At 43.8% G+C, this 27538-nt stretch overlaps 2 protein-coding genes across 3 annotated transcripts in view; one reads left to right on the plus strand and one right to left on the minus strand.

Annotated features, from left to right (window-relative positions):
* NGLY1 (N-glycanase 1) overlaps window positions 1-24931 on the minus strand; it is a 71566-nt gene extending 46635 nt beyond the window's left edge. For both annotated transcript variants that reach the window (XM_062215388.1, XM_062215393.1), the window contains exons 1-3: window positions 24804-24931; window positions 14626-14740; window positions 7931-8176 (exon numbers count right to left, since the gene is read on the minus strand). In XM_062215388.1, coding sequence (XP_062071372.1) covers window positions 7931-8176; window positions 14626-14740; window positions 24804-24931 — 489 coding nt within the window. The remainder of the gene's footprint in view (window positions 1-7930; window positions 8177-14625; window positions 14741-24803) is intronic.
* On the plus strand, window positions 24930-25454 carry LOC133752154 (uncharacterized). Its single transcript, XM_062182501.1, has one exon. It carries the CDS (start codon window positions 24930-24932, stop codon window positions 25452-25454), a length of 525 nt encoding a protein of 174 aa, XP_062038485.1.
* The last annotated feature ends 2084 nt before the right edge of the window (window positions 25455-27538 follow it).

The following is a 27538-nucleotide window of genomic DNA, read 5'->3' on the forward strand; positions in this document are numbered from 1 at the left end:
CCCATATGGAAGACCTGGAAGAATCTCCTGGCTCCTGCCGTTGCGGCTATCTTGGGAGTGAACCAACAGAAGGAAGACCTCTCTCTCTGTCTCTTCTTCTGTCTGTAATTCTACCTCTCACATAAATAAAAATCTTTAAAAAAAATGCCAATTATCTCACACCATCATAAAGTAGAAAAATTATAAGTCAAACTCTTGTTAAGTTGGAGACTATCTGTATTTAGACAAAGACTTAACTATGGATCTTAGATGTAAAAAGTTAAACACTGAAATAAAGAAAGCATAGATGGTGTCGAACAGCAGAATAAAAAGAGCTAAATGATCATCAGCTTGTTAGAAGATTAAGAAAGCTATCTTCTGAGAATGAGGCACAAAAAGACACTGAAGATAAATCCAACAGTTCTCCAGCCCAGTTCATAGGAATTCTAGAGAACAGAAACAATGGAAGAAAGCGACTGCATACAGAAATGATAGACAGAAGAAACTGAAATAAACTTCTGAAAGCTTAAGAGCCAGGATAAATGAAAAATAGAACAAAAACTAAGCACATAATGGTGACTTTTTTTTAATAAAGATTTTTATTTATTTATTTATTTATTTATTTAACAGAGTTAGACAGTGAGAGAGAGAGCGAGACAGAAGGGTCTTCTTCCATTGGTTCACCCCTCAAATGGCTGCTACAGGCGGCGCTGCGCCGATCCAAAGCCAGGAGCCAGGAGCTTCTTCTTGGTCTCCCATATGGGTGCATGGGCCCAAGCACTTGGGCCATCCTCCTCTGCCTTCCCGGGCCACAGCAGAGAGCTGGACTGGAAGAGGAACAACCGGGACTAGAACTCAGCGCCCATATGGGATGTCGGCGCTGCAGGTGGAGGATTAACCAAGTGAGCCACGGTGCCGGCCCCTATAAAGATTTTTATTTATTTTACTTGAAAGTCACAGTTACACAGAGAGAGAAGGAGAGCTAGATAGAGAGGAGAAAGAGAGAGAGAGAGAGATCTTCCACTTGCTGGTTCACTCCCCAGATGGCTGCAACGGCCTGAGCTGTGCCGATCTAAAGCCAGGGGCCAGGAGCTTCCTCCAGGTTTCCCATGTGGGTGCAGGGGCCCAAGGACTTGGGCCATCTCCCACTGCTTCCCCAGGCCATAGCAGAGAACTGGATTGGAAGTGGAGCGGCCGGGTCTCGAACTTGCGCCCACATGGGATGCCGGTGCTGCAGGCGGTGGCTCTCCCCGCTATGCCACAGCGCCGGCCCCAATGGTGACATTTTTAACAGTAAGGCTAAAAACAAAATCCTGATTTTTAAGCAGAAAGAAAGATTACGTGTAAAGAATACATAATTTTATGTCAGACAGCTAACTAGAAACAATGAAGCACAACTTTTGAAATTTCTTAGAGAAAATGCTTTGGAACCTAAAATTCATATCCAGCCAAATCAGTCATATAGGAGGGCAAAATAAATACATTTTTAACATAATAATCTGAAAAAATGTTACTTTCAAGTCCTATCTAAAAGAATTGTTAGAAAAGTTGGCAAAAACATAATATAGCCTAAATAAATAAAGATACCCAGGAATAGGATCTGCAATAAGATAAACAGAAGAGAATCAAGAAAAACAAACAAAAAAAAAATCAACTGGCAAAATTTGAGTTGTTTTGGTATAAATAATCACAAGTTGCAAGTAAAATCTCAGGCACTTCCTAAGGAAGGTGGCAAAGGGAGAAGAAAATAAGTTCCTCTCTAAGATGTTGGTAAAAAAAATATAAAATTAAATAACTCTCATTAAAAACTTCAGGCCAATAATTAGAAGTCTAAAAAGATGATAGTTAAGTCCCTAATTCTTAGTGGGGTAATAATGGAAAAAAACTTGATCTAAACACAAGCAGGAAAATTGGCAACAAAATGTGTCAGAAATAAGTTCAAACATAATATCAACCACAATAAATGTGAATAGGTTAAAGGTACATATTGAAAGCAGAAACAGACTGGCCAAAAAAATTAATAACCCATTACCAGGACCCCAAGGGGGAGGGGAAACAGGGAAGTGGTGGGTGGGTGACCACTGCCCAGAGAGAGACAGGAGGCTCCAGGGACAGGGAGACAGGGACGCTTGGCTTTCAGGGCCAGATGGGGTAAGAGACTGTGCCGGGATCTGGGCACACTGCTGACTGACACCCTTCACCTTTTCCCCTGGCATTCCCCTTTAGGTTAGGCAGCCACAGAGCAGCTTCTGGCCTGGCTGTGCAGCACCAGTGCAGCGTGGGTGCTCCTGGTATGGGAAGAGGACACTATGGGCCACTGCTTCACCCAGCTGGTACTCAGCACCCTGTCCCACGTGTTCTTTGCCATGTTCAGTGTCTGTCACTTGGGCCACCAAAGGTGGCTAGAGACATCTGTCTGTGTTTGGCTGCAAATCTTTCCTACAATCCACATCCCCCAGGCTGTCACCAGGGTAACGAGGTCCCTGAAGGAATAAAATCCCAGCATTAACACTCAGAAAACAAAAAACAAAAAACAAAAACCACTACCAAATACTTTAAAGTCAGGTGTGCTGTATTAAGAACTTGTGATGGGAGGCCGGCTCTATGGCATAGTGGGTAAAGCCACCGCCTGCAGTGCCAGCGTCCCATATGGGTGCTGGTTCGAGACCTAGCTGCTCTACTTCTGATCCAGCTCTCTGCTATGGCCTGAAAGCAATAGAGGATGGCCCAAGCCCAAGCCCTTGGGCCCTTGCACTGTCATGGGAGACTGGGAAGAAGCTCCTGGCTCCTGGCTTTGGGTCGGCACAGCTCTGGCTGTTGCAGCCAACTGGGGAATGAACCAGCAGATGGAAGACTTCTCTCTGACTCTCTCTCTCTCTCTCTCTCTCTCTCTCTCTCTGCCTCTCCTTCTCTCTGTGTTTAACTCTGATTTTCAAACAAATAAATAAATCTTTAAAAAAAAAACCAAAAACAACAACAAAAAAACTGGTGATGTATGGTACATAGGCCAGACATGATCACTCTGTGGTCTATAGGGGAAAGGTAATAAAAACATACTGACAGAATCACTAAAGACATTCAACAAACAATTATTTGTAAATGTGTTTTTTTGAAAAATAATGGAAATGAAAATAGAAAATGACATTAACATTATAAATTAAGCAGTTCATGGATACAGAAACAAACTAATAGTGATACAACTATGTTCACTTACTCAAATATTTACCAGATCCTTTATTTGCTAGGTAATGGGGATACAACAAACAACTTGTTCTTAACTATAAGAGTTATAAAGTAAATATAAAGGATAAAATAAGACCCTACAATAGGTCTTCTGAACCTAGGCTGCCCTGAAGAAATGACATTTGTGTTAGAATATAAAGGAGAAGCAGCTAGCAAAAAAAGAATAGGGGGACGGGGGAAGAGACCGCTCCTGTCAGAAGGATCAGCATGTAGGTACCCTGGGGATGTGTTGGGATGTGCTTGGCGTATTTTGAATGATTAGAGAGTTCAGGTGTCCAATATATAGGGAATTAAGAGGAAAATGGTGGTGAGGTAAAGCTGAGAATTAAGTAGGGTTGGTAAGCAACGGGAAAGTCATTGAAGAGATTTAAGCAAGGGAATAAAACCTTCAGTGTTTTCAGAATATCACTCCGGGTGTGGCATTGAGGAAGCAGCTATGAGAAGCCCCCACAGGAGACTACTGCAGAGCCTGAGACCTGAGGGCCTGAACCAGGGCCGTCACAGTAGCAGCAGGAAGAAGCAGGCGGGTACCAGAGGAACTTCAGACACAGGCCACACGTCCTGAAGGCTGACTCACTGTGGGAGTCAGGATGCCGCACTCGGTGCACCGCATCTCTGACATCAGCCAACTGGGTCAGAAACTCTGCCACTCACAGTAGGAAATGGCCAAGTCCAGTGAAATGGCTGAAGTCTAGTGAGGGGGGTAGGCATTTGGTGCCACAGTGGGTAAGATCCTGCCCTCAATGCCCGCATCCTATTTAGGAGTGCCTTGGTAACAGTTCCCACTCTGCTTCTGATTCCAATTTCCAACTAACGTGCACCCCGAGAAGCAGCAGATTTTGGCTCAAGAAGCTGGGTCCCTGTCCCCATGTTGGACACCTGGATTGAGTTAACTACTTGGCCCAGCCCAGGCTGCTGCAGGCATTTGGGAATGAACCAGAAAATCAAAGACTTCTCTCTCTGTCTCTCTGCCTTTCAAATTAAAAAAATATTGAATGGTCCAGTAAAAACAACAAAAAAAGTACTGAACAGTCCAGTGAAAACAGTCCCCTAAGTGCAGCAACATAAAACTGTTGATGACCTTAGTAAGAACAGTATTATGATGGTGTTAATGAGAAAACAAGTTGCCGAGACCGAGGTGTATAAGAGGAGTTCACAAAGTGGGCCAAGTACTCTCAAAGAGCTGTACAAAATAGTTCATTTGGATATGGAGAGAAGATATTACAACATTACAACTTCTATTTATACCATTTTTTGTCCAAAAAGTAAAGAAGTTAAATTATGGCAATACTTGAAATTTGGACTAATCACGGTTCCTCTGCAGACAGGGGAGGGGAAGACAGAAAATGCTGCAGAGTAGAAGAGGGGTTAACAGTGGTGAAGTTACTCCTACTTCTACATCCTCATGTTGCAATGCTTGTAGTTCAAATGTACCTGGCTAATTAGATCTAGAATATATGTGCTCGCTTTAGCTAAATCAAACCTCAAACTGGTTTAGGAATATGAACCACTCTGAGCACTGACGCTAATACTAAAAATGCAGGTACATGTGAACAGGAGAAAACAGCAATGCTAAAACTACTTTTTTAGTTTGAGCCCTTCAACAACTGTATTTCAAGGGAAAAAATCTTTAACAATCCAATGATCTGACAAAGTCAGTCTCCCTAAATTCAAAATTATGACTATTTAAAATTTAGATTTAGGTCTACATTTATTACAAATGTTTTAGAATAAAATATATTATTTTTGGGCCAGCATTGTGGTGCGGTAGGTTAGGCTGTCACCTGCAACACCAGCATCCCTTATAAGTACTGGCTGCGTTCCATATACTTCATTTCTGATCCAGCTCCCTGCTAATGTGCCTGGGAAAGCAGTGGAAGACGTCCCAAGTCCTTGTGCCCCTGCCATCCATGTGGAAGACCCAGATGGAGACTCAGGCTCCAGTCTTTGGTCTGGCCCAGCCCTGGCCATTGTGGTCATCTGGGGAGTAAACCAGCAAAGGAAGATCAATTGATCTCTTTCCAGCAAAAGAAGAGCTCGTGATGGCTCTCCCTCTCTCTCTCTGTAACTCTGCCTTTTAAATAAATAAATAACCTTTGGGGAAAAAAACACATTATTTACTCTAGCTCATTTATACTGTTTTATATTGCATATAGCATATTGCCACAGTAGTATACATATATAACTTATACACAAAAATATATTGAGTACATGCTCAAAAATATTTTTCTGATAGGGTACATAATTAATTAAAGTGTGGAGACCCACCAGATAAGCATATGAGAAATCAAGACACGTGCCTGCTTTAGCAGCATATATACTAAAATTAGAAATCAAGACACAATGATGAATAAGGGGAAGAGGAAGTGAGAAATATAGGACATGCAGGATCCAGCAAATCCATATGTTGGCTCGTTTCTAAAATAGGAGTGCCGTAGTCTGCATTTGGCACCGTGGTTAAAATGCTGCTTAGGATGCCGGTTTCCCATGTTGGAGTGCCTGGTTTGAGTCCCGACTCGTCTATTTCCTGCAAATGTGTACCCTGGGAGGCAGTAGATGATGGCTCAAATAATTGTTTGAGTTACAAGCGCCTGGCTTTGGCTTGGCCAAACCCCAGCTGTTCTTAGCATTTTGGGGGTATGAACCAGCAGATGGAAGATCTCGGTCTCACTGCCTTTCAAACAAAGTAAATAAAATTAAAAAAAAAATTTTTTTTAAATTTATTTGAGAGGTAGAATTACAGATAGTGAGAGGGAGAGACAGAGAGAAAGGTCTTCTGTCTGCTGGTTCACTCCCCAAATGGCCGCACCGGCCGGAGCTGCGCCGATCCAACGCCAGGAGCCAGGAGCTTCTTCCAGGTCTCCCATGTGGGTACAGGGGCCCAAGGGCCTGGGCCATCTTCTACTGCTTTCCCGGGCCACAGCAGAGAGCTGGATGGGAAGAGGAGCAGCCGGAACTAGAACTGGCGCCGCAGGCGGAGGATTAACCTCCTCTGCCACAGTGCCGGCCCAGTAAATAAAAATTAAATAAGAACACTTTCAAAAAAAGTTCTTACACATTAATCTGCTTGTTAAACATGCAGATTCTAAATTCACTTCCCTACCACTATGATGCAAGCCAGTCTGGGATTAAGTTCAGAAACCTGCAAGTGACACCACTGGAACAACCGTAAATGAAAACTGGTCTAAAGCAAGGTTTAAAAGGCACTGAGAAGAGTCTCTAAGAAAAGAGGAAGTCCACAACTGGGCCTCATCTGTGTGAGATTCCAGTGAGCAGGCGGGACACAGAGACGAGGGAGGGCCTCCGTCAACAGAGACATGAGCACACAGCTGAAGGAAGAACAGACACCAGCCACAGAGGAACAAGCTCCTCTACCAGAACTGACAGAAAAGCATTAAAAACAGTCGCCATTTTTATTTGAAAGAATTCTGACAAAAAAGAGGCATTAAAAGTGGTATCTTTTTCTTAAGTGCGGATTTTCATTTACTGAGAGGGTAAGAACGCATCCAGAGTATTTTTTATTCTCAATTTAATTCTTTTCAATCTGGAAACTACCTCATTCATTGTGGCTTTAATGGCATTCAAATGATCTTGAACAATAACGTTTATTTTCTTACTTTATTTCTTTACATATTCATTGGCACAACCCTGAAAAAACTAAGTCATAAAAATAGAAGGCTGCTGATTGCATTGCCATTACAGCAGCTGGGTAACCATGCACTCAGGCTACATAATTGCCTGACAGAGTAAAAGTTATTTGGAGTACAAATGGAAGCTTAAATGTGAAATCTGTCTTTTTTAAAACCAAAGAGACTTTTTTTCTTCACTAATCATACTTTCAATTATTTTGGTTTCTGATGCAAGATGTATTTAAGACTCTTTGTTAAAAAAAAAAAAATACAATGTGTGTGACTTTGTCAAATCACATGATAGAATTCAGAGGTCCAAGTAGATCGCTGGCTGTGTGCGCGTGACGGCCGGGGGCAGGAGCAGGAATGCCCGTCCCGGGTCGCCGGTGCAGCTGTTGGACTGCGAGCCGCTGCGTCCGGCTCGGCCGAGACTCGGATCGCTGCGAACACCTGGGAGACCGCTCCGCCGACACCGAAACGGCCCCGGAGGCCGCCCTGGGCCGGGGCTTTCTGGACTAATCCTGTTCTGTTGTGGCCGACTGTAACGCGCGTACAATAAAAAGCCTCTGCTGTCCTAGCCGAAGAGCCAAAAAAAAAAAAAAAAAAATGAAATCATCCATAATTTTATCACTCAGAAAAAATTAAAGCTTCCATGTATGCTTTTCTACACCTTTTAAAAATGGACATATACATGTACGTATGTTTTTACTAAGCCAAACTGAAGTATTATGCAAATACTACAAATGTATTTAAATTTAAACTATCATCTTTTTCCATAGAATAATGATCCTCAAATCAAAACAGACCACATCATCATTTTCAGCAGATGCTAATTATGCCAATGTAAAGATATACAGTGATTTAAGTAATTCCCTATTGAAGAGCCTATTTGAACTTGTATTCATTTACCTTTAAGGGGTTACTTCTCAAATAAGAAATTGAACATTTAAATCTTATGTCTAACTAGAAGATTTCTTCTCTTATAAAGATTGCATGTGGTTTCAGACTAAGAGATTGTCTTATTATTGGTGTTTCAACATTGAGACGAGTAACTATGGAGGGTTAAGTTCCAACATTACCATTGGCGACAATGGTGGGTTTGAGGGCTGCCCCTGATGGTTCCCCACATTCTGGATTGGCTCTGTGGGACCGGAAGACAGTGTCGCAGGCAGTGGAGTACCGGTTGCAGGCTGCTGAGAGGATTCTGTCTTGTGGCTGTTACTTGACCCATCCAATCTGCTGCTTCTCTCTATGGCAATCAGGTCTCGAATTTTTTGCAATTGCTCCACTGAAGCTTTTTTAGGAAAGATGAGATGTGTTTCTCCCTGGAATTTATAAAATTAGGAAAAGGATCAGGAATCACATAAACCAGTAAGTTATATAGCAACTATTGACTCCTCTAAACCCAGGGCTTTTTTTTTTTTAAAAGATCTATTTATTTATTTGAAAGGCAGAGTTATACACAGAGAAAAAGAGAGGCAGAGAGAGAGAGAGAGAGAGAGAGAGGTCTTCCATCTGCTGGTTCACTCCCCAATTGGCCGCGACGGCAGGAGCTGCGCTGATCTGAAGCCAGGAGCTTCTTCTGGGTCTCCCACATGAGTGCAGGGCCCAAGGACTTGGGCCATCTTCTATTGCTTTCCCAGGCCATACCAGAGAGCTGGATTGGAAGTAAAGCAGCCAGGATTTGAACCGGCACCTATATGGGATGTTGGCACTGCAGGCAGCGGCTTTACCTGCTACGCCAAAGCGCCAGCCCCATAAACCCTGGTGTTTAAAGAAGTCAGATTACGAGGTCCATTAACTTCTGATAACAAAAAGTACACTGGTGTCATTTCTTAACTACAAATTGTTGATAGTAAAAAGGTGATCTCAAGTCTTTATGTATAGCTTAGAATAATGAATATCACAGAATGTTTTTAAAAAGATTTATTTTTTATTTATTTGAAAGGCAGAGTTACAGGGGGAGTGGGGAAGACACATAGAAAGAGATCCTCTAACCACTGGTTCACTACCCAATGGCCACAATGGCTGGGGCTGGACCAGGCCAAAGCCAGGGGCAAGAAGCTTCTTCTGGGTCTCCCATGTGAGTGCACAGGCCCAAGCACTTGGGCCATCCTCCAATGCTTTTCCAGGCTCACTAGCAGCGAGCTGACTGCATCAAGTGGAGCAGCCAGGGCTCAACCAGTGCTCATAGAGAATAATGGTACTGTAGGAGGCAGCAGCTTGTTAACCTGCTAGGCCACAGTGCCAGCCCCTATAGTACACTTAAAATACTTAATGGGGGCCCATGTTGTGGCACAGTGGTAAGGCTGCTGCCTGTGACACTGGCATCCTATATGGGCACCGGTTTGTGTACTGGCTGCACCACTTCAGATCCAGCTCCCCATAATGGTTTTGGAAAAGCAACGGAAAATGGCCCAAATGCTTGGGCCCCTGCCACCTATGTGGGAGACCTGGATGTGGCTCCTGGCTTCTACCTGGTCCAGGCATGGCCATTGTGGCCATCTGGGAGTGAACCAGATGTAAGTTCATGTAAGATGTAAGTGGATTTAAGTCTCTATCTCCCTCTTTGTAACTCTTTCAAAATAAATAAATAAATCTTAAAAAAAAAGTCTTTTAAGATAAGATAAACATGACAAACTAATAAAGTAAAATAATTAGCAAATAATAAAATTAGAAAAAAGGTAAAATGAAAATATATTCAATCAAGTTTTAAGGTATTGAGAAACAAAAGTGTTAATTAGGTAAAACACTGTTATAACATGTAGTAGACAGATTTGCAGATCATAAGCATTAAAATTAACAACCCCGTGGCCGATGCTATGGCATAGCCAGTAAAGCCGCTGTTTGCAGTGCTAGCATCCCATATGGGTGCCGGTTCAAGTCCCAGCTGCTCCACTACCATTCTAGCTCTCTGCTATGGCCTGAGAAAGCAGAAGATGGCCCAAGTCGTTGGGCCCCTGCACCCACGTAGGAGACCCGGAAGAAGCTCCTGGCTCGGATGGGCACAGCACTGGGCGTTGCGGCCATCTAGGGAGTAAACCAGCGGACGGAAGACCTCTCTCTCTCTGTCTGTAACTCTTTCAAGTAAACAAAATCTTAAAAAAACAAAAAAACAAAAAACAAAAAAAACAAAACAAAACACCTTCTACTGAGAATGCCCCTATTTCCCTGGTGATGGTAAATCTACAAAAATCAATTGACCAAGACATTACTCAATAATGACACAAAAATCAATTCTATATGAATCCTTTTTAAAAATCGGAAAGAAGCTTAGCAAGGTCCAAGTACTATCCATAACAGTGGTAAAAAAAAAAAAAAAAAGACTACTACTTACTGTGTGCTGATGTGCTGGAGGGACTATGCTAAGCACTTCATAGACATAATCTTAAGTAATTCTCACAACTACATTGAAAAGTAGGTGTTAGCTTATCCACACATTTTATATGAAAATACAAAGGCTAAGGAAAAGTAAACCTGATGTTGCAGATAACTAGCATCATGCTATAATTATCACACGATAATTGAATTCCTCTTAAACTGAACAGAGACTAAAAACCATTAAGTGTGCACAAAAAATATTTGTAAAGAAAAGCAGAGTATCTCTGTGAAGATAACATACACAACAACTGGCACAAACTGTAACACAATGGCTTTTCCAACATTAGAAAGAACCACCTCATATTTAGTGAAGAGGCCTGGGACGAAAAACCAGACATTTAGTTCGAAACCAAATATGAAGACATCTGATCTCACACTGTTAGTAGAGAACCAACGAGAAAGGCAAGAGCACCATGGACAAAGAAGGGAAAACAGCACGTTAGGTATCTGGATCCAGGTCTCAGCCCACACTTCAGAGTGCCCCATAAGACGGAGGTGCTGTTCATGCCTTGTTCCCTTCCTTTCCATCTCTTCTAGAAGAATATGTAACTATGGCCAAAGTGCCTGTACCAAAAGTTTAATCAACAGCACTCTTTCACAAAAGGACAAAATAGGCTTCATGTAGTAGATCCAATAACATTTAAAGAAATCCAGGAGAGTTACAGAATTTAACAAACTTCTTTTTCAAAGTATTTTTGCTATGGCAATTCTCACTGTAGCATGTTTAGCAAACCTGGTCTCTGACCATTAAATGTTGGTAATATCTTGCAGTCATGAAAACCACCAGAACTACCCCCACAAATTTCCAATAGCCCACTATCACCAGAGTATGAAAGAGGTTGCAGGTAGAGGGTGGTATAGTTACTGTTTGAGAAACACTCCATTAAACTAAACTGTACGGTCACATATCCACTTGGATTCCACTGTTCCTCAATTTTACTCAGAATTTTCATAAAAAACAATGCATGCTCAGAGACAAGTGGGTCTGAAAGTATCAGGGGTCCTAATATACAGCTATAAGTTCTGGAATAATTTCACACTTATTCTTCAACTCAAAAGTTCACAAGTTCAGTTTCAGCTACATTAAGGCCTCTTGCTACTTAGTCATACTGATAAAACTACTTTAGATAGGTCCTGAGATGTGAAGTCTAAAGCCAGTCAGAAACTCTTTTTTAAGAAAGCTTTTATTTAATAAATATAAATTTCATAGGTACAAGTTTTGGAATATAGCAGTTCTTTCCCCATACCCGCCCTCCCACCCCTAAACCATCCCACCTCTTACTCCCTCTCCCATCCCATTCTTCATTGATTCAGATCAACTCTATACTAAGGAAAGATTTCAACAGTTTGCACCCACACAGACACACAAAGTATAAAGTACTGTTTGAAGACTAGTTTTACCATTAATTCTCATAGTACAACACATTAAGGACAGAGATCCTACATGGGGAGTAAGTGCACAGTGACTCCTGTTGTTGATTTTAACAATTGACACTCTTATTTATGATGTCAGTGATCACCCGAGGCTCTCGTCATGAGCTGCCAAGGCTATGGAAGCCTTTTGAGTCCACAAGCTCTGTCAGTATTCAGACAGGGTCATAATCAAAGTGGAAGTTCTCTCCTCCTTCCAGGGAAAAGTACATCCTTCCTTGATAGCTCTTTCTTTCCACAGGGATCTCACTCATAGAGATCCTTCGTGTAGATAATTTTTTGCCACAATGTCTTGGCTTTCCCTGCCTGAAATGTTCTCATGAGCTTTTCCACCAGATCCGAATGCTTTAAGGGTTGATTCTGAGGTCACAGTGCCATTTAGGGCATTTGTCATTCTATAAGTCTGCTGTGTGGCCCAGTCAGAAGCTTTTAATTTAGCCTTCTCAAAACATGTTAAATTTTTCTGAAACTGTGACTCTATTTGCATCAAATGCTGCAAGTCTCACCATGACTAGTTACCTGGCACTAGGGTACCCAATCACCCAGTGTGCCTGAGACTGAGCGGTGTTCTGCTATGTGGGCTCTCAGTGCTAGGCAAACTGGGATGGTTGGTTAACTTACCTGGTACTCAAATACTTTCTGAATGAAAAGACAAATCTGATTTCATTGAATCTATGACACTTCAACAATGAGACATTAGTTGTTATTAATTAGCCTCTAGTTGTTATTTACTAAAGTTTCCTGTCCAATTTGAGTCTCAAAATCTTGAACCAAATCAGCAATGCTGTCATTTCAAATTCTCTATATTCAGATGGCTCTATGTAACTTATAATCTGATTGATATCCTAACTTATTTCCCCTGCCTGACCTTTCATAGATTCATATATCCGATCACTTATTTGATATCTCTAGTGAACAGTATTTAACAACAAATTAGTCAAGTTGTCCAAAAGACAGGTGATGATTTCCCTCCCGAAACCTGCTACTCTGAAAGATTTCTCCATCTCAATTACTGGCACTCCCATCCACTGAGTTGCTCCAACCAAAACCATGAATCCTGATTTCTTCCTTTCTGATGTCAAACATCCGATTCAGCAGCAAGTCTTGTTTACACTGCTACAGAAAGTAATCCTGGATTCATCTATTTCTCATCTCCACTACCATGTGTACTCAAGCCAACAAGTGTTTACAGAGTGCCCAACATCTGAAATGTACTGGCACTACTGCAAGAGCTAGCAGCATGAGGAACAAAATGAAAAGCCCTGCCCTCCTGGGACTCACAAACCATGGCCATCTCCTATTCAGACGAACATAAGCTGTCTGTCTCCCTGCTTCATCCCCTGACCCTATTATTTTTACAACAGCTACAGTAATCTTTGAAAATATTCTTCCCTGCTGAAAACTTTCTGATTCCTATTTCACTTAGAATCAAGTCTAAGTCATTTCCATAATCCTCAAAACCCCACAAGTTCTGGTCGCTGCTGTTCCTGCAGCTATTCTGTGTGTCAAAGGTTCTCCTACTAGAAATCCTTTGCAAATGTTAATCCTACTGCCTAAAATACCCAGAGTTTCAGGTATTTTAGTTGCTTATCACTCAGGTTCCAGCACAAACGCTACTGCCTCAGAGGTCTCCTGGACCACTGCTTCTATGTTGATGCCTGCATGACCCTGTCTTATTTTCTTCTTTTTTCCCCCAGGTCTCCTGTTTGTTTAACCTAAAGAAGGCAAACTCCGTGTGAGATGGGACTGTATCCACCTAGTTCACTTCAGTACCCTCAGGTGCTGGGATGGAATTTGCAGCAGGAAGCAGAGAGACAGGGAGGAAAGTGTGTCCTAGGGCAGTGAAGCCTAGCTAGCAATTTCTACACCTGCCAATCCCAACTGCTGCTTGCTGCTCCAGCCCCTACAACTGGGTCCACTTCTTTCAATACTCCACAAACAAGAAACAGCTAAGGGTGTAATAAAGAGAATTCACAATCACGGTAATTACTTTCGTTGTGTCATTAAATTAGGACACAAGATTCCTGAAGATGGAAACAACAAACTTTTCTTTTGAAATAAAAACAAAAATACTACGATTCCTCTAGGCAGAGAAGAGAACACTTCTCTGTGCAACTGGACTCAATTCTTCTGTATTTACTTCACAATTATTATTTCTTATTGAAGACAGATGGTTAGACCCTATAACTATTCATATCAACTCACAAATCAGGTATGTGCTAAGTCTTTGGGTTGCATGTTCAATCCTCCTTTCCTTTAAAGGATTGAGCCTTGTGAGTCTCTCCTTGTGGAGAGCTACTGTATTTTACTGTGACTTTGAAGTATATGAGGTAATATTTTTTTTTTTTTACAGGCAGAGTTAGACAGTGAGAGAGAGAGAGACAGAGACAAAGGTCTTCCTTCCGATGGTTCACCTGCAAAGGGCCACTACCGCCGGCGTGCTGCGCTGATCAGAAGCCAGGAGCCAGGTGCTTCTCCTGGTCTCCCATGCGGGTGCAGGGCCCAAGCACTTGGGCCATCCTCCACTGCCTTCCTGGGCCATAGCAGAGAGCTGGACTGGAAGAGGAGCAACCGGGACAGAATCCGGCGCCCCAACCAGGACTAGAACCTGGGGTACTGGTGCCGTAGGCAGAGGATTAGCCTAGTGAGCTGCAGCGCCGGCCTATGAGGCAATTTTAAAAGTTTATGGAAAATGGAATAAAAAAGTAAGCTTATCTTGGTGAAAAAACATTTTGAAATCCATGCACAGTTTTTTTCATAATACACATTTTCCATCAACTTTCTGAAGTATCCACAATCTCCTATGATTTTTAAATGTCAAATAGCTGAAGAAATAACTAGCTCTACAGATTCTCCAAACATCCAATTAAGAAAAAGCATCTTATTCTAACAATTATTTACCAACACGAAGATGACTGCTTTGTATATGAAGCAGGCAGAGAGAAATCTTGAACATACATACCTCTTCAAAACCCATTTCAAATAGACACTCCACAGCTCCCCTGACAGGCAAGAGTCTAGTAGAAAAAGCTGTGTTTCCAATCCGGATAGATCTGTATTTTTCATCATTAGGGTTTCTGGGGGGGAAAAAAAAGTTGGATTATATGGGGCTAGCACTGTGGTGCAAAGGGTTAAGCTGCCACTTATAACACCAACACCCAATATGAGCACTGGTGAGTCCAGGCTGCTCTGCTTCTGATCCAGCTCCCTACTAACTGAGAAGCTCTGGGAAGCAGCAGAGGATGGTCCAGGAGCTTGGGCCCCGGATATCCATGTGGGAGACCTGGATGGAGCTCCTGGCTCCTGGCTTCTGCCTGGCCCAGCCCTGGCTGTTGTGGCCATTTGGTGAATAAACCAGTGGACAGAAAATCTGTTTGTCTCCTTTCTATTATCCTGCCTTTCAAATAAATAAATACATACATTAACAAATAATATTTTAAACAGAAGTTGAATGTTATATATATGTGTGTGTGTGTATATATATATATATATATAAATTTACGCTCTTCCTAGTTTTGTTGCATTCCTTTTCACTTTTTTTACTGGCTACTCTCCTCCATAGTAACAGAAACTCCAATTTTAAAGAGGAAGAAGTCTGGAAAAGTAGTCCAATTTTGTGATTCTTACCTCAGTGTACATTTAGTACAATCTCATTTTTTAATTTCACAGCTCAAAATATTAATGCTACCACAAACAAAATCCATGGAACGTTTTAACTTTACCGATATTTTTTTTTTAAGATTTTTAAAATTGGAGAGGCAGAGTTAGAGAGAGAGGGAGAGACACAGAGAGAATTTCCAACTGTTGGTTCATGCCCCAAATGGCTGCAATGGCTGGAACTGGGCCAATCCAAATGCAGGAACCAGGAGCTTCTTCTGGGTCTTCTATATGGGTGCAGGGGCCATCTTCTACTGCCTTCCCAGGCCATTAGCAAGGAGTTGGATCAGAAGAGAAGGAGCTAGCTTATGACCCACTGCCCATATGGGGTGCCAGTGCAGCATATGGAGGTTTAACCTACTACTTCATAGTGCCAGCCCCCTTTACTGTGTTCGTGAAGCTGAATACGTTCAGGTTGCTTAAAAAAAAAAAAAATCATGTAACTCTAGGAGGGGCAGAAGATTCTGTCTATTTCACTCTGACGAATCACCATCAACTAGAATGGTGCTTGGCACAGAAATGATGATTAATAATTATTTGTGAAATAAATTAAGCTATATAAAAATGGATCATAGCTCTCAAAAACTATACTTCCAAGAAACAGGAATCAAGGAATATGTTGCAATCACTTGATTTTCTTAATTTCCCTTGACCAGCAATTGCTTTTACTACACGTTTTGTTTCAGTCAAGATTGCATGTATTTTTCACACAGCAAGTATGGACATAATATATATTCATATAAATTTCTTTTACCATAATTAAGATTTTTTGGGAAACATTTATTTATTTATTTGAAAGACAGAGTTACAGACAGAGAGAGAGAGAAAGAGACAGAGAGATCTTTCATCTGCTGGTTCACTTCCCAAATATTTGCACAGGCCAGAGCTGGGCCAACCTGAAGCCAGGAACCAGGAGCTTCTTCCAGGTCTCCCACATAGATGCAGGGGCCCAAGAACTTGGGCCATTTTCTGCTGCTTTCCCAGGCACATTAATGGGGAGCTGGATCAGAAGTGGAACAGCTGGGACTTGAGCCAGCACCCATATGGGATGCCAGTGCCCCAGGCAGTGGCTTTACCTGCTAAGCCACAGCACAAGCCCCCTATTTGAATAGTAAACATAAAATGAATAACAAACACATAAGCTTCAAATTGAGACTGTTAAAATAAGGTTGATAAATCAGAAAAACTTATTAAAGTCAGAAAGAAAATCCAAGATAATCAGAGTACTGCACTTAGCAGACCCTCAGGACATGGTGTAGGATGGTACGCCTGCCTTAAAATGGTAGTGGCGCCAGTAAGCACTATGTTAAGGTCTGTCATGTGTCAAGGCGCCACAGAAAGGAGTGCTGAGGGCATCTGACCAGGGGAGGGGATGGAGGATGGGAACACTCTGGCAATTAATCTACCACCCTTGTTCTACCTGTACATGTCCTCTATTTATTCTAATATAAAACCCAAACCCAAATATTTTAATTGTGCAAGTTTTAACAAATTTTGCATTTGTTTTCCATAAATAACTTCCTGTTACCAAATTGTTATGAATACTAATTTTATGTTTTAAAAATCTTTTCCTGATTTCAAAAATTATACAACTTTATTACAGAACATTCAGAGACAAAAGCTCTAACTGGTGCTATTCCAAATGTCCACAGATTGATACTGATCTATATCCATGAGAAATATAGAATATTCAGTCATTTTTTATAGCAATTTGATAACACCATGAAGTTCTCATTGTATTTTACAAAGTTACATGTCCACAAGAACTGGAGATTAAAAACAAAAACACTGCTCTTCACCATAGGTAATCTGAGAATCATGGAGTTGGGAAATAAAATTTTACTAGGGATTTGGCCCAGTAGTTGGTATACTGCTTGGGATGCCCACACTCCATATCAGAGTGCCTGGGTTCAAGTCCCATGTCCATTTCTAATTCCACTTCCCTGCTAATGCATGCTCAGTCAGGCAAGAGGTAATGGCTCAAGTACCTGGGTCCCTGTACCCATGTAGAAGACCCATATTGAGCTCCTGGCTTCAGCCAGGCACAGCTCTAGCTGTTGTGGGCATCTGGCAGGTGAACCAGCATGTAGGAGCTTTCTTTATCTGAATACAAATTTTATAAAATAAAAATGTATGCTCTATTCCTTTATTCTATGCATCAGATCAGGGTTTTTCAACCTAGCACTACTGACATTTGGGGCTCTTGCTGGGGAGCCTTCTCTGAGTAGTGCGGCCTTGAGCATTCCTGGCATCTGTGCCGCAGAATTGTAGCAATCTTTCTTACCACTTAAATAAAAAGCTGTAACTTTAAAATAATTCTGCATCTACCAACACTAGTTGGGGATAACTGAGACATCTTTCCATAATACTCAATACATTTCACAGGGTAATAAACATATCAGTACCACCAGGATAGTATAGCCCAGCTGGATCAAAACTGCTTGGGCTATTTTCATCTATTTTTACTCAACAGCTTCCAGATCTCTGCATAAAAGTCTTTCTGGGCTTAATTTTCTAGTGTTTGTTTCCACTTTGAACGTTTAAAAATTCCTATAAAATGCTAGTTATTGCAATATAACTTATTTTGATACACGTTTTACTGTATGTTGATAGGTCAGATTTTCCTCTTCAGTTTTCAGTTTGCGATTATCTGTTTTTAGAATACCTCTAAACCTCACACATCATTTATTGGTTTTCCTCACTGAAAGCATATTACAGTCAGGGACTACCCATGACAGTCATACAAAGTTCTTTAAATCCTATCCTTCTCATATTGGCTATGTTGAGCAGACCAGACATGGTCTTGAGCAACAAATGATGACAGAAATTTGCCCTCAAAGTGCTCAGAGAACCTGGCTGTAGGGCCGATAGAGCCAAATTCATTAAACCCTGTTTCCTGTCTTTGGAAAAGTACCAAACACTTCAACTCGTAATTTGTCTCCTTCATCCCATTGTCCTCATGATCACTGAAATCACTACCACATTCTTCATCCTGTACTATCTAAGAGACCCTTAAGGATCATTCTCATCTTTGCTTGCTCTTCTCCCATTAACTTACTTTTCATGGCAGATTTTTCTCAATTTTCACTGTAATGCTTTGATTTTTTTCTTTTAAAAGAGTTTGTCCCCATTTATTGAAAAAGCAGAGACAAAGAGGTAGAGAGGGATCCTGTTTGTTGGTTCACTTCCCAGATGCCCACAATGGCCAGGGCTAGGTCAGGGATGAAACTAGGTGCTGGGAACTCAATCCAGGTCTCCCACATGGGTGCAGGGACCCAGCCACTGGAGCCATTATCACTGCCTCCCAGGGTCTGTACTGGTGGGAAGATAAAGTTGGGAGTTTGAGCTGGGATTCAAACCAAGGCACTCCAATATGCGATGCTGGCATCTTGATCATTAGGCCAAACGGCCACCTCAATGTGATATTTTTCTATCTCTGCTGTTCATTAATTCTGCAACTTGTAATGTTGAATTTGTTTGTTACCAATTATTTTATACCTTTGTTTTTTCTTTTTTAATGCGTGGTGGTGGGGTTAGTGTTGAATGAATGGGGCCTTCGAAGGGCAGCAAATTTTCCTGCATCTCAACTCTCACTCAACCATCACTGTGAATTTGTTTTGGTGTCTTCCTAATTATCTTACCCCCTGGTTATCTATCAAGTCATTTAACTTATGGAAAATTAGTCTGCTTTTATAATTGATTGGTAAGAAAAAAATCATATTTTCTACTTTAAAAGTCATAATCTCAGGCTGGTGTTGTGGTATCATGGGTAAAGATGTCACCTACAATGCTGACATCCCATATGGGTGCTGGTTTGAGTCCTGGCTGTTCCACTTCTGATCCAGCTCCCTGCTAATGGCCTGGGAAAAACAGTGGAGGATGGCCCAAGTGCTTGGGCCCCTGCCACCCACGTGAGAAGCTTTTGACACCTGGCTTCACCCTGGCCCAGCCCTAGCCATTGTGGCCATCTGGGAAGTGAATTAGTGGATGTAAGTTCTATCTCTCCCTTTCTCTGTAACTCTTTCAACTAAATAAATAAATCTTTTAAAAAAAGTCATAATTACCATGTTTCTAAGATTGTAAGACATGTTAATAGTAAGCAATAATAATAATACCAACTCAGAAAAATGAAAAACTGAAATGCTCATTGTAGTGGAATGAGAAGGCCATGCGAAGGTGGCCACTGGCAAGCGAGCGTCAGTTAGTCAGGAATGGCTTTGAAACCCACCTGGCTCTGGAAACTGCCTGGCGACAGGCTGTGATTGGATGGCTCTGGAAACTGCCTGGCGACAGGCTGTGATTGGTTGGGGTATAGACCGCCCCTTGACCAGATTGGCTGGTCTTGGCTATATAAGCTGTTGTATCAACTGTAATAAACGAGTCTGCCGGCTGCTCGCCTCAAGCCTGCTCTCACCGGACTCCCGGGGTCTGTGTGTTGACTCCGCGCCTCTTGCCCCCACCACGCTGCTCTTCTCAGAAACGAACCCACTGCAACATTGTGGAGAAATCAACGGCAACATCTGGCACCCAACGTGACTGAGAAAGAGACAGCGTGTCGGACTCGGCGAGGTCCCCCCTGGATTTCGGCAAGTAGGCCCCTCGGTGTTTGGTGTGCTGTTCGGTTCTGTGAGGGTGAGCACAGAACCCCCTCCTACGCCCCTTTCCTTGTCCTTGTCCTCGGTCTAAGTGACCCCAGGTTGGCACACACCGCCCTGACGCGTACGTCACTTCTCGGCTCCTCCTTTTACTTTTGGTTCGCCCAGCGAATTCACATAAGGGACTGATCATCCCAGAATTCGGAACCAAGTCATCTTCCCTCACTGAGAGAGGTGACACTCCGGAGACACCGTGTGGGCATACGGCCTTGACCTAACGAATCAAGGAAGTCCCCCACTAAGCACAGGACATACCTACGATCTGATACACCACTATCTGTTTGTCTAGCATAGGGAAACCTCCTACAAAATGCCATCCACAGCTGAGGTGCTAGGAATTTGCTTTGTTACGGTAGCAGTGCTATACGTGTCTTTCCTCTGGCTAGAGTTGGCGTACCGTGCCGCTCTTAAGCGCTCAGATATGGGAAAGATACCCCCCTCTCAGAATCCTGTGCAGATTATCAAAGATAGTGAATCTGTGAGTGATAGGAGCCTGATACTCCAGGTCCCTGTCTCACAGACAATGGTTAATGACTTAGGGAGAGAGAGCTCTGACAGTGAAAAAAACAACGTAGCAAACAAGGTAGCAATGCCTAGTCAGCTACCCCCCATATACCCGTGGGATGAACTAAGAGGACCTCTATGCAATAACTCATGCAATGTCATCCCATCTGCACCCAGTGAGGATCCCCACATTTGTGGCAGTCCTCGGGCACCCCAAGCTCTCAGCGCAGCCGCTAGATCCCATGCCATCAGCATGTTTGCTGCTAATATTGAAGTGTACGCAAAATTCAGGCCCTGGATTCCAACGCCTGTAAAAAGGCTTCTATTAACCAAGGGTCGAGGATATGCTTGTGTCTTTCCAGAGAATGCAGAACAGCCCATTTGGGTACCAGCCAGAAACATCAAGCCTGCAACTGACAGCCAACCAGAACCAGCTGAACAAGACTGAGACTCCGCCTTGTTAGCAGACGCACCTGCCCTATCATCCTACCCTAAGAAACTGCCCATAGCCACATCTGTTACCATTGTGTACCCCACTAGCTCTGGTCAGCCACTCAAATGGCCCACAGCCTGTGTGTGGTCATGCCATTCCTGATAACCGTTATTCCTCATTCCTACCCCTATCTGAGCAAGCAATCCTGTGGTCTCTCGATTTGAGCACTGGTTAGTCAATGACGGGTAAGATCCCCTGGGGGACAACCTAAGACAGGCACAGCTGCGTACGGAGACCACATGGAAACGGGGTCAACAATGGTATGGCCAAGAATCATGCCTCCCGTTGCTCAAAAATAAACGAAAAGGGGGAAATGTAGTGGAATGAGAAGGCCATGTGAAGGTGGCCACTGGCAAGCGAGCGTCAGTTAGTCAGGAATGGCTTTGAAACCCACCTGGCTCTGGAAACTGCCTGGCAACAGGCTGTGATTGGATGGCTCTGGAAACTGCCTGGCAACAGGCTGTGATTGGTTGGGGTATAGACCGCCCCTTGACCAGATTGGCTGGTCTTGGCTATATAAGCTGTTGTATCAACTGTCTGCTGGCTGCTCGCCTCAAGCCTGCTCTCACCGGACTCCCGGGGTCTGTGTGTTGACTCCGCGCGCCTCTTACCCCCACCACACTGCTCTTCTCAGAAACGAACCCACTGCAACATTGTGGAGAAATCAACTGCAACAGCTCATCTCTATTTTAGTATTTTAGAAACACTGGGAATTAAATATATTTGACTATTAATTAGCCTCCTTTTAGAATGCATAATCCCAGAGGGATTTCACATAAATTGAAATTTGGTAGGATTATATCCTATAATCTTGCATTTTTATTAGTAAATTTTATCTAGTCCTTCTGAAAACCTGTTTTTCTGAGATATACATATATTTTTCAAAAACAAATGCCTTAAGAAGCATGTTTAAATCCACTCTGGTTCTAACTCTATCAGTCAGTGTTGCTGACAACTTGTATACCTCATTTAGTCTGTTTAACATGAAAAAGTGAATAATTCCAGAAACAGACAACATCAGTGGCAGCTGCATACTGTGTGCCAGATTTTATATTTCTGTTTGAGGAAACTGAAGCCCAAAAATCATCTATGATCGTACTCTTAGGAAATGGTTGAGTAGGATTTAAATCCACTGGTGTGATGATTATAAAGTTTATAATAACTCATGCAAGGTATCAACAAGCTTACCAATCCTCAATTAACTACCCTCTAGCCTCAATTTCTCCAGGTGTCAGAGTTCTTGCGATTATTTTGTCGACTATCAGCTCTACTCCACGCATGCAGTGATTAGAACTGCCAATTCCTGCCTATACTGCCTGTCTGCAATCCAGCTGCATTTATGAGTATATAATAGCTTCACAATTAGAATCATTGTCATGTGTCTTACTACTATTCTGCATGAAACATTCTCATTTTATGCTTCTCTTTGACCTTAGAAACTGTGATAGCCTCCTCTTGGAAATCATGTCAGATACACGTTCTCTGCTACTCCACCAACTGGTCCTATCTTATCAAACCTCTATTCTCAAAACTGTACCATGTCAGGTCCTCTTGCTATCTCCTCACATAAACATGCATGCACTTAAATACTGTCATGGAATTGTCCATAGAGGACATGACGTTGCCCCTTTTCATAACTGTGTGTTTTTACAAAACAGATTTATATTCTTTGGATAAAGAAGCCACTTTCCATTGCCGGCTCTTCCCTATCACTAGCCAGTGCAGTTTATCATCAATAACTGTGTGCAGTGTACAAAGGAAATTAGTGGAAAATCAAGGATATTTTTTAAAGAACAAATGGAACAAATGCTCTAAAAACCCTATAGAATGTCAATGAAACTGCTACAAATTTTGGGGAAAGTAGGTACCATAGAAGACAGGTCATTTTATCTAGAAGTCAGTGAACAGAAAAAAGGTCCAAATCCATGACATATTATGCCTGCAAATTAGCACATATTTTACTCTATAATTACACTGATGGCTATTAGTTGGAGGATAGGCTAAATATCATCCAAAGCATACATTTAAAACTGAACCAAAAGTATTACTTTTGAGATTCAGTGTGTACAGTGACAAGTACTGGTGCTTAATAAAAACCTGATGAAATTCTCACTTCAGCACTCATTCTAGGAAACTGTATGTCATTTCCTCAGGTAAGTAAGAGCAAAGGACAGCAAAACAAAACCCTTTACACAATCCCTTACCTCTAATGCTAGATTTCCCTGAACAGCGTGGGGAACACAAAAGCTTGAACTTCTGTATTTTGCAGTTAGCTCAGCAGATCTGTAAGGTCAAGTGGTGGGAGACAAGCCGGGGATCTGAAGTTTTCCTGTAGGAAGCTGGCAAGCCTCCAGATCCCCACTCGCTGCTGTCTCCCTATCCCCCAGCCTGAAGGGGTTTGAACTCTGAGAATATGACGTTAGGGACACTATCAGCTAAGAAAAACTAAAAAGTGCAGTTTTCAATACCATCTCCAATCTGAGTTCCAAATTCATAGTTCCCTTTTTAGATGAAACTCTTGAACATCAGAAACAAGTCACAGTAAAGACAGTGCATGGACTGATTCCATACCAAGAATCTCACAGGAGTTTACCAAACATTCAAAATGATTAGGATGCACACAGTCATTCGCATGCAAAGGTTTCCTTCCTCAAAACACCCTGGTTCCACTGGCCGGGAAGCAGAAGTGAATCCTCATTACAAGGCCACCTCCCTTCTCTGAACAGCAGGGTTAAAACAGTTTGATGCTGGCTTTCCAGGTTGGAAGACCAAGCTGATGGCCTCTGGAGAACACAGCCTATAAATTCGCTCACAGCAGCCACGGGCACCTGTGAACTCGGAAGGGCTGCATGGCCTCCAAGGGTAGGCAAGGTGAGTTGAGAAGGTGTCACAGAGAAGGAGGGTAGTCCTCACCTAGGTCACAATTCTCTGGCTGTGAACAGTCCATATGCTGCATCTCTCACAGCTCCTGGCAAGGGCGTAACAGCTTGTCCCTCCAGTGTACTTTCAAAATCATTAACTTTACCTAAATAAACAATGCTGCTGCCATGGATTTAAAAACTGCACTTGTAATTGCTCTAAAAATTGGGTCACACAGTGCCTATAGCCTTGAAAGTGAACTTTCTTTTAGACTTCATGCCAATCCACACACCGCTTAGAAGAGGAAGACGCAGCAGAACCTACACAAGTGTGACTCAAGAGGGAACTCCACGGAAGCACCTGGCGCTCCATTCCCTTCCCCTAGAGCCATGTCCCTCCTGAAGACACCTGGCCTGATTTGAAGAGTTGGGGGTGGCGGGGTGGAGCATGACAATAATCAACCTTGCCTGACAATTCCCCCAACGGGTAAGGTCTCATCCAAGGTGACAACCTTCACTAATTCTTACTTAAAGGATCGCACTGAAAAGTAGAATCTAGATAATATATAAAGTGTAACTGAAGCACCATGGTTAATATTTCAACCAATAAACATGGGCAGGAAAAAAAAAAGCCCAAACGATGTGAAGCCCACCCCTTCCCAAACAGGAGCAGAGAGTAGTACGGAGAGTTCACGCGGTCGGGGCCGCGCTGTGACCACAGCTGCACCTGCCGGCCACGCCGACACCGAACGCAGGCGAACCCCAAGGCGAGAGGCGGCTGGGGGGCGCGCCTCCCACTCCGCCCGCCCGTGCCCCGGACCTGCGGGTCACCCGGGCAGCCGCCAGCAAACCCCAGTCACACCTGCCAAGAAACGTCCCCTTCTCTGGGCGCTGCGGCCTGGCCGGACGCTGAGCGGGGCCCCCCTCGGCCCGGCTCCCCCCGCGGACCCCGCCCGGGCCTGCGGCCCCGCACCTGAGGATGTTGTCGGCGTAGGTGAGCAGCAGCTTGGAGGCCTCCAGAAAGGTCTCTGGGCTGTTCTGGCAGAGCTCGGCCACGGCCGCGGACGCCGGGCCCGAGGAGCCGCCCGCCGCCGCCGCCATGCTCGAGCGCCCGCGGCCGCCGCGGCCCGCACTGAGCAGGCGCCTCCGGGGGCGGGGGCCTGGGGGCGGGGAGGGCCGGGCCGGAGGGCGCCGGTGTCCGGCCGGGCGGGGGGGTCTTCGGGAGGGCCGGGCCTGGGGGCGCCGGTGTCCGGCCGGGCGGGGTGGGGGGGCGGGGGCTGGGGGCGGGGAGGGCCGGGCCGGAGGGGCGCCGGTGTCCGGCCGGGCGGGGGGGGTCTTCGGAGCGGACGGGGTCGGCCGGGATGAGGCGGGGTGGGTGGGGTGGGGGTCTTCGGGAGGGGCGGGGTCGACCCGGATGAGGCGGGGTGGGTGGGCGGGGGTCTTCGGGAGGGGCGGGGTCGGCCGGGATGAGGCGGGGTGGGTGGGGTGGGGGTCTTCGGGAGGGGCGGGGTCGGCCGGGATGAGGCGGGGTGGGTGGGGTGGGGGTCTTCGGGAGGGGCGACAGCCGTCCCAAAAACGGGAGCTTGGCGGTCAGCCCTGGTGGGTTCCTGGTTATGCAGTCTGAAGCCTGTTATGTCCTGGCTCAGCTAACAGGATTCTGTGGAGGAGTGTTTTGTCAACTTCCTGGAGCCACACGTCCACGGGATGTGGTGGCCAGCATGAAACACACCCACAATAAGAGTAGGGTGTGGGGGAGGGCCAGAGAATAAACATTTGCATCCCACACAGCAAAGGTGCTATTTTGGGACGGATCATGCTTTCAGTGTCTGACTTCATGTTTTTCAGATAACTTATTTGCCTAAGGAGCCTCTTTAGATGTTCTCGATGCTTCATCTTCTGTTGACTTTTAAGATTTACAATTTTCTTAAGTGTCTCTGAGCAAAATTGTGAGCTGTGCAGTCCATTTCTGCTACCATTCACCTGCCAGGTGCACATAAGTTTTTGCTAACTTTTTGTACTAGCTTCAAGAATAGTGTATTCAACAGGTAGTATGTGGCAAGCTGCTGTAATGAAAATTTTTGGTGGCTTAACAAATAATTCCTTTCTGGCTCACCTAAGAGTTTAATAATGCAGATGTCATTAGTCAGTGGGCCCAGGCGTCTTCTATTCTTAGAACAGGAGCCAACAAACATTTAAGAGCCAGAGAGTAAATGTTTTAGGCCTTGCAGGACGTAGGGTCTGTCTTTATTTAACTGCCTCTACATTTGTAGCTCCATAGAATAAACGCGTGTGGTTTTGTTCTGACATTTTATTTACGAAATTGCAGCCTGCTGGATTTGCCCTACAGGCTGTAGTTTGCTAACTCTTGCCAGTAGGCCTCAGAGACTTCTTCATTTAATTGAGCAGAAAGAAGGCCTGCAAACTTCTTAACCCCACGATGCCACAACTGATGTACAGTGTTTTCACTGATCCTTGACAAGTATGAGGCTTCTGCTAGATAACAGAGAGGGAGTGGAGGCTGGCAAATGACGTCCCTACCCAGACAGGCACCTCCCACAACTACATAAGGGGAAAGGGAGTGGCACTGGGTATGTAACTAGCTGTCTCTATTGCCAACTATAATCTCCCAAATGTGGGTTTCTTTTTTCCATTGATACATTTATCCTTATAATCACATAAGAATATGACAATATATGGTAATTATGACTTTTTTTTAAAAAAGAACCCATTTTTCATATAAAGTCTAAGGAAGAATCTTTATACACAAAGCACCAAGGTGAAATACCTTGGAATTGGAGGTGTGTAAGAGGAGGGGCAGAATGCTATCAGCTCAGCCTTCCCTTCACAGATACAATGGCCATAGGGTACTTCTGTGGGGGAACATGCATCCACAGTGAAAAACCAATACCATAGCATTAACACTGAAACTGAGTCCCTGTGCTAATGTACTTGTAGATTTTATCAGGCCATAGCCTTGTCCCCTTAGCTTGCAGTCCCCCCTGTCTCCACTTTGATGATTGCAAGTCACCTCCTTAAGAATAACTCATTAAATTAAGGAAGTAGTGCAAGGTCAGTCCCCACAAGACCCCAGATCACAAGACTCAGAATTCAATGATCACTTCTAGAGTTAAAATCCTAATTACAGGTTCTATTTGGACAAGTTTCACAGGTCCTGATCAAACAAATTAATGACCAGTCCACCCACGGACCAAGCCCTCTGCCATCACAGCGTTCTCAGAACATGCCAGCCTCCTATCAGTGGCCAATCAAAGGAAGGCCGTGAGCACTGAGGAGCTGATCACACACTATGCAACCCCAGCTTTGATGTTTATCTCAGAGTCTGGGAATTGAGCAAGAGCTGCCTGCTGCTGCAAATGGACACCTACATTCTTCCATCACCCCCGCGTCAGTGATTGCTTTGTTCTGTGTAGGGCAAGCAAACCTAAGTCTTTTTTTCTTCTTTCAAACAATTTGTCACGTGTGTGCATGAGAGATAATTAGTTTCCATGTTCTGTCTCACTTCCCCCAATGCCTGCAGTTGCTGAGGCTGGGCCAAAACCAGGAGCCAGGTCTCCTATGTGGGTAGCAGGAACCCAATTACTTGAGTGGTTGCCACTGCTGTCCAAGGTCTACACTGGCAGGAATTTGGAGGTGGGAGCTGGAACCAGTTATCAGACTAGATAGTCCAACGTGGATTGTGGACTTCTT

This window comes from Lepus europaeus, chromosome 2 (genome assembly GCF_033115175.1).
Source record: "Lepus europaeus isolate LE1 chromosome 2, mLepTim1.pri, whole genome shotgun sequence".
Classification (NCBI taxonomy): Eukaryota; Metazoa; Chordata; class Mammalia; order Lagomorpha; family Leporidae; genus Lepus; species Lepus europaeus.

What these genes read in the sequence shown, in the direction of transcription:
- LOC133752154 (XM_062182501.1), top strand. Translation starts at nt 24,930, where the DNA reads ATGCTCGAGCGCCCGCGGCCGCCGCGGCCCGCACTGAGCAGGCGCCTC.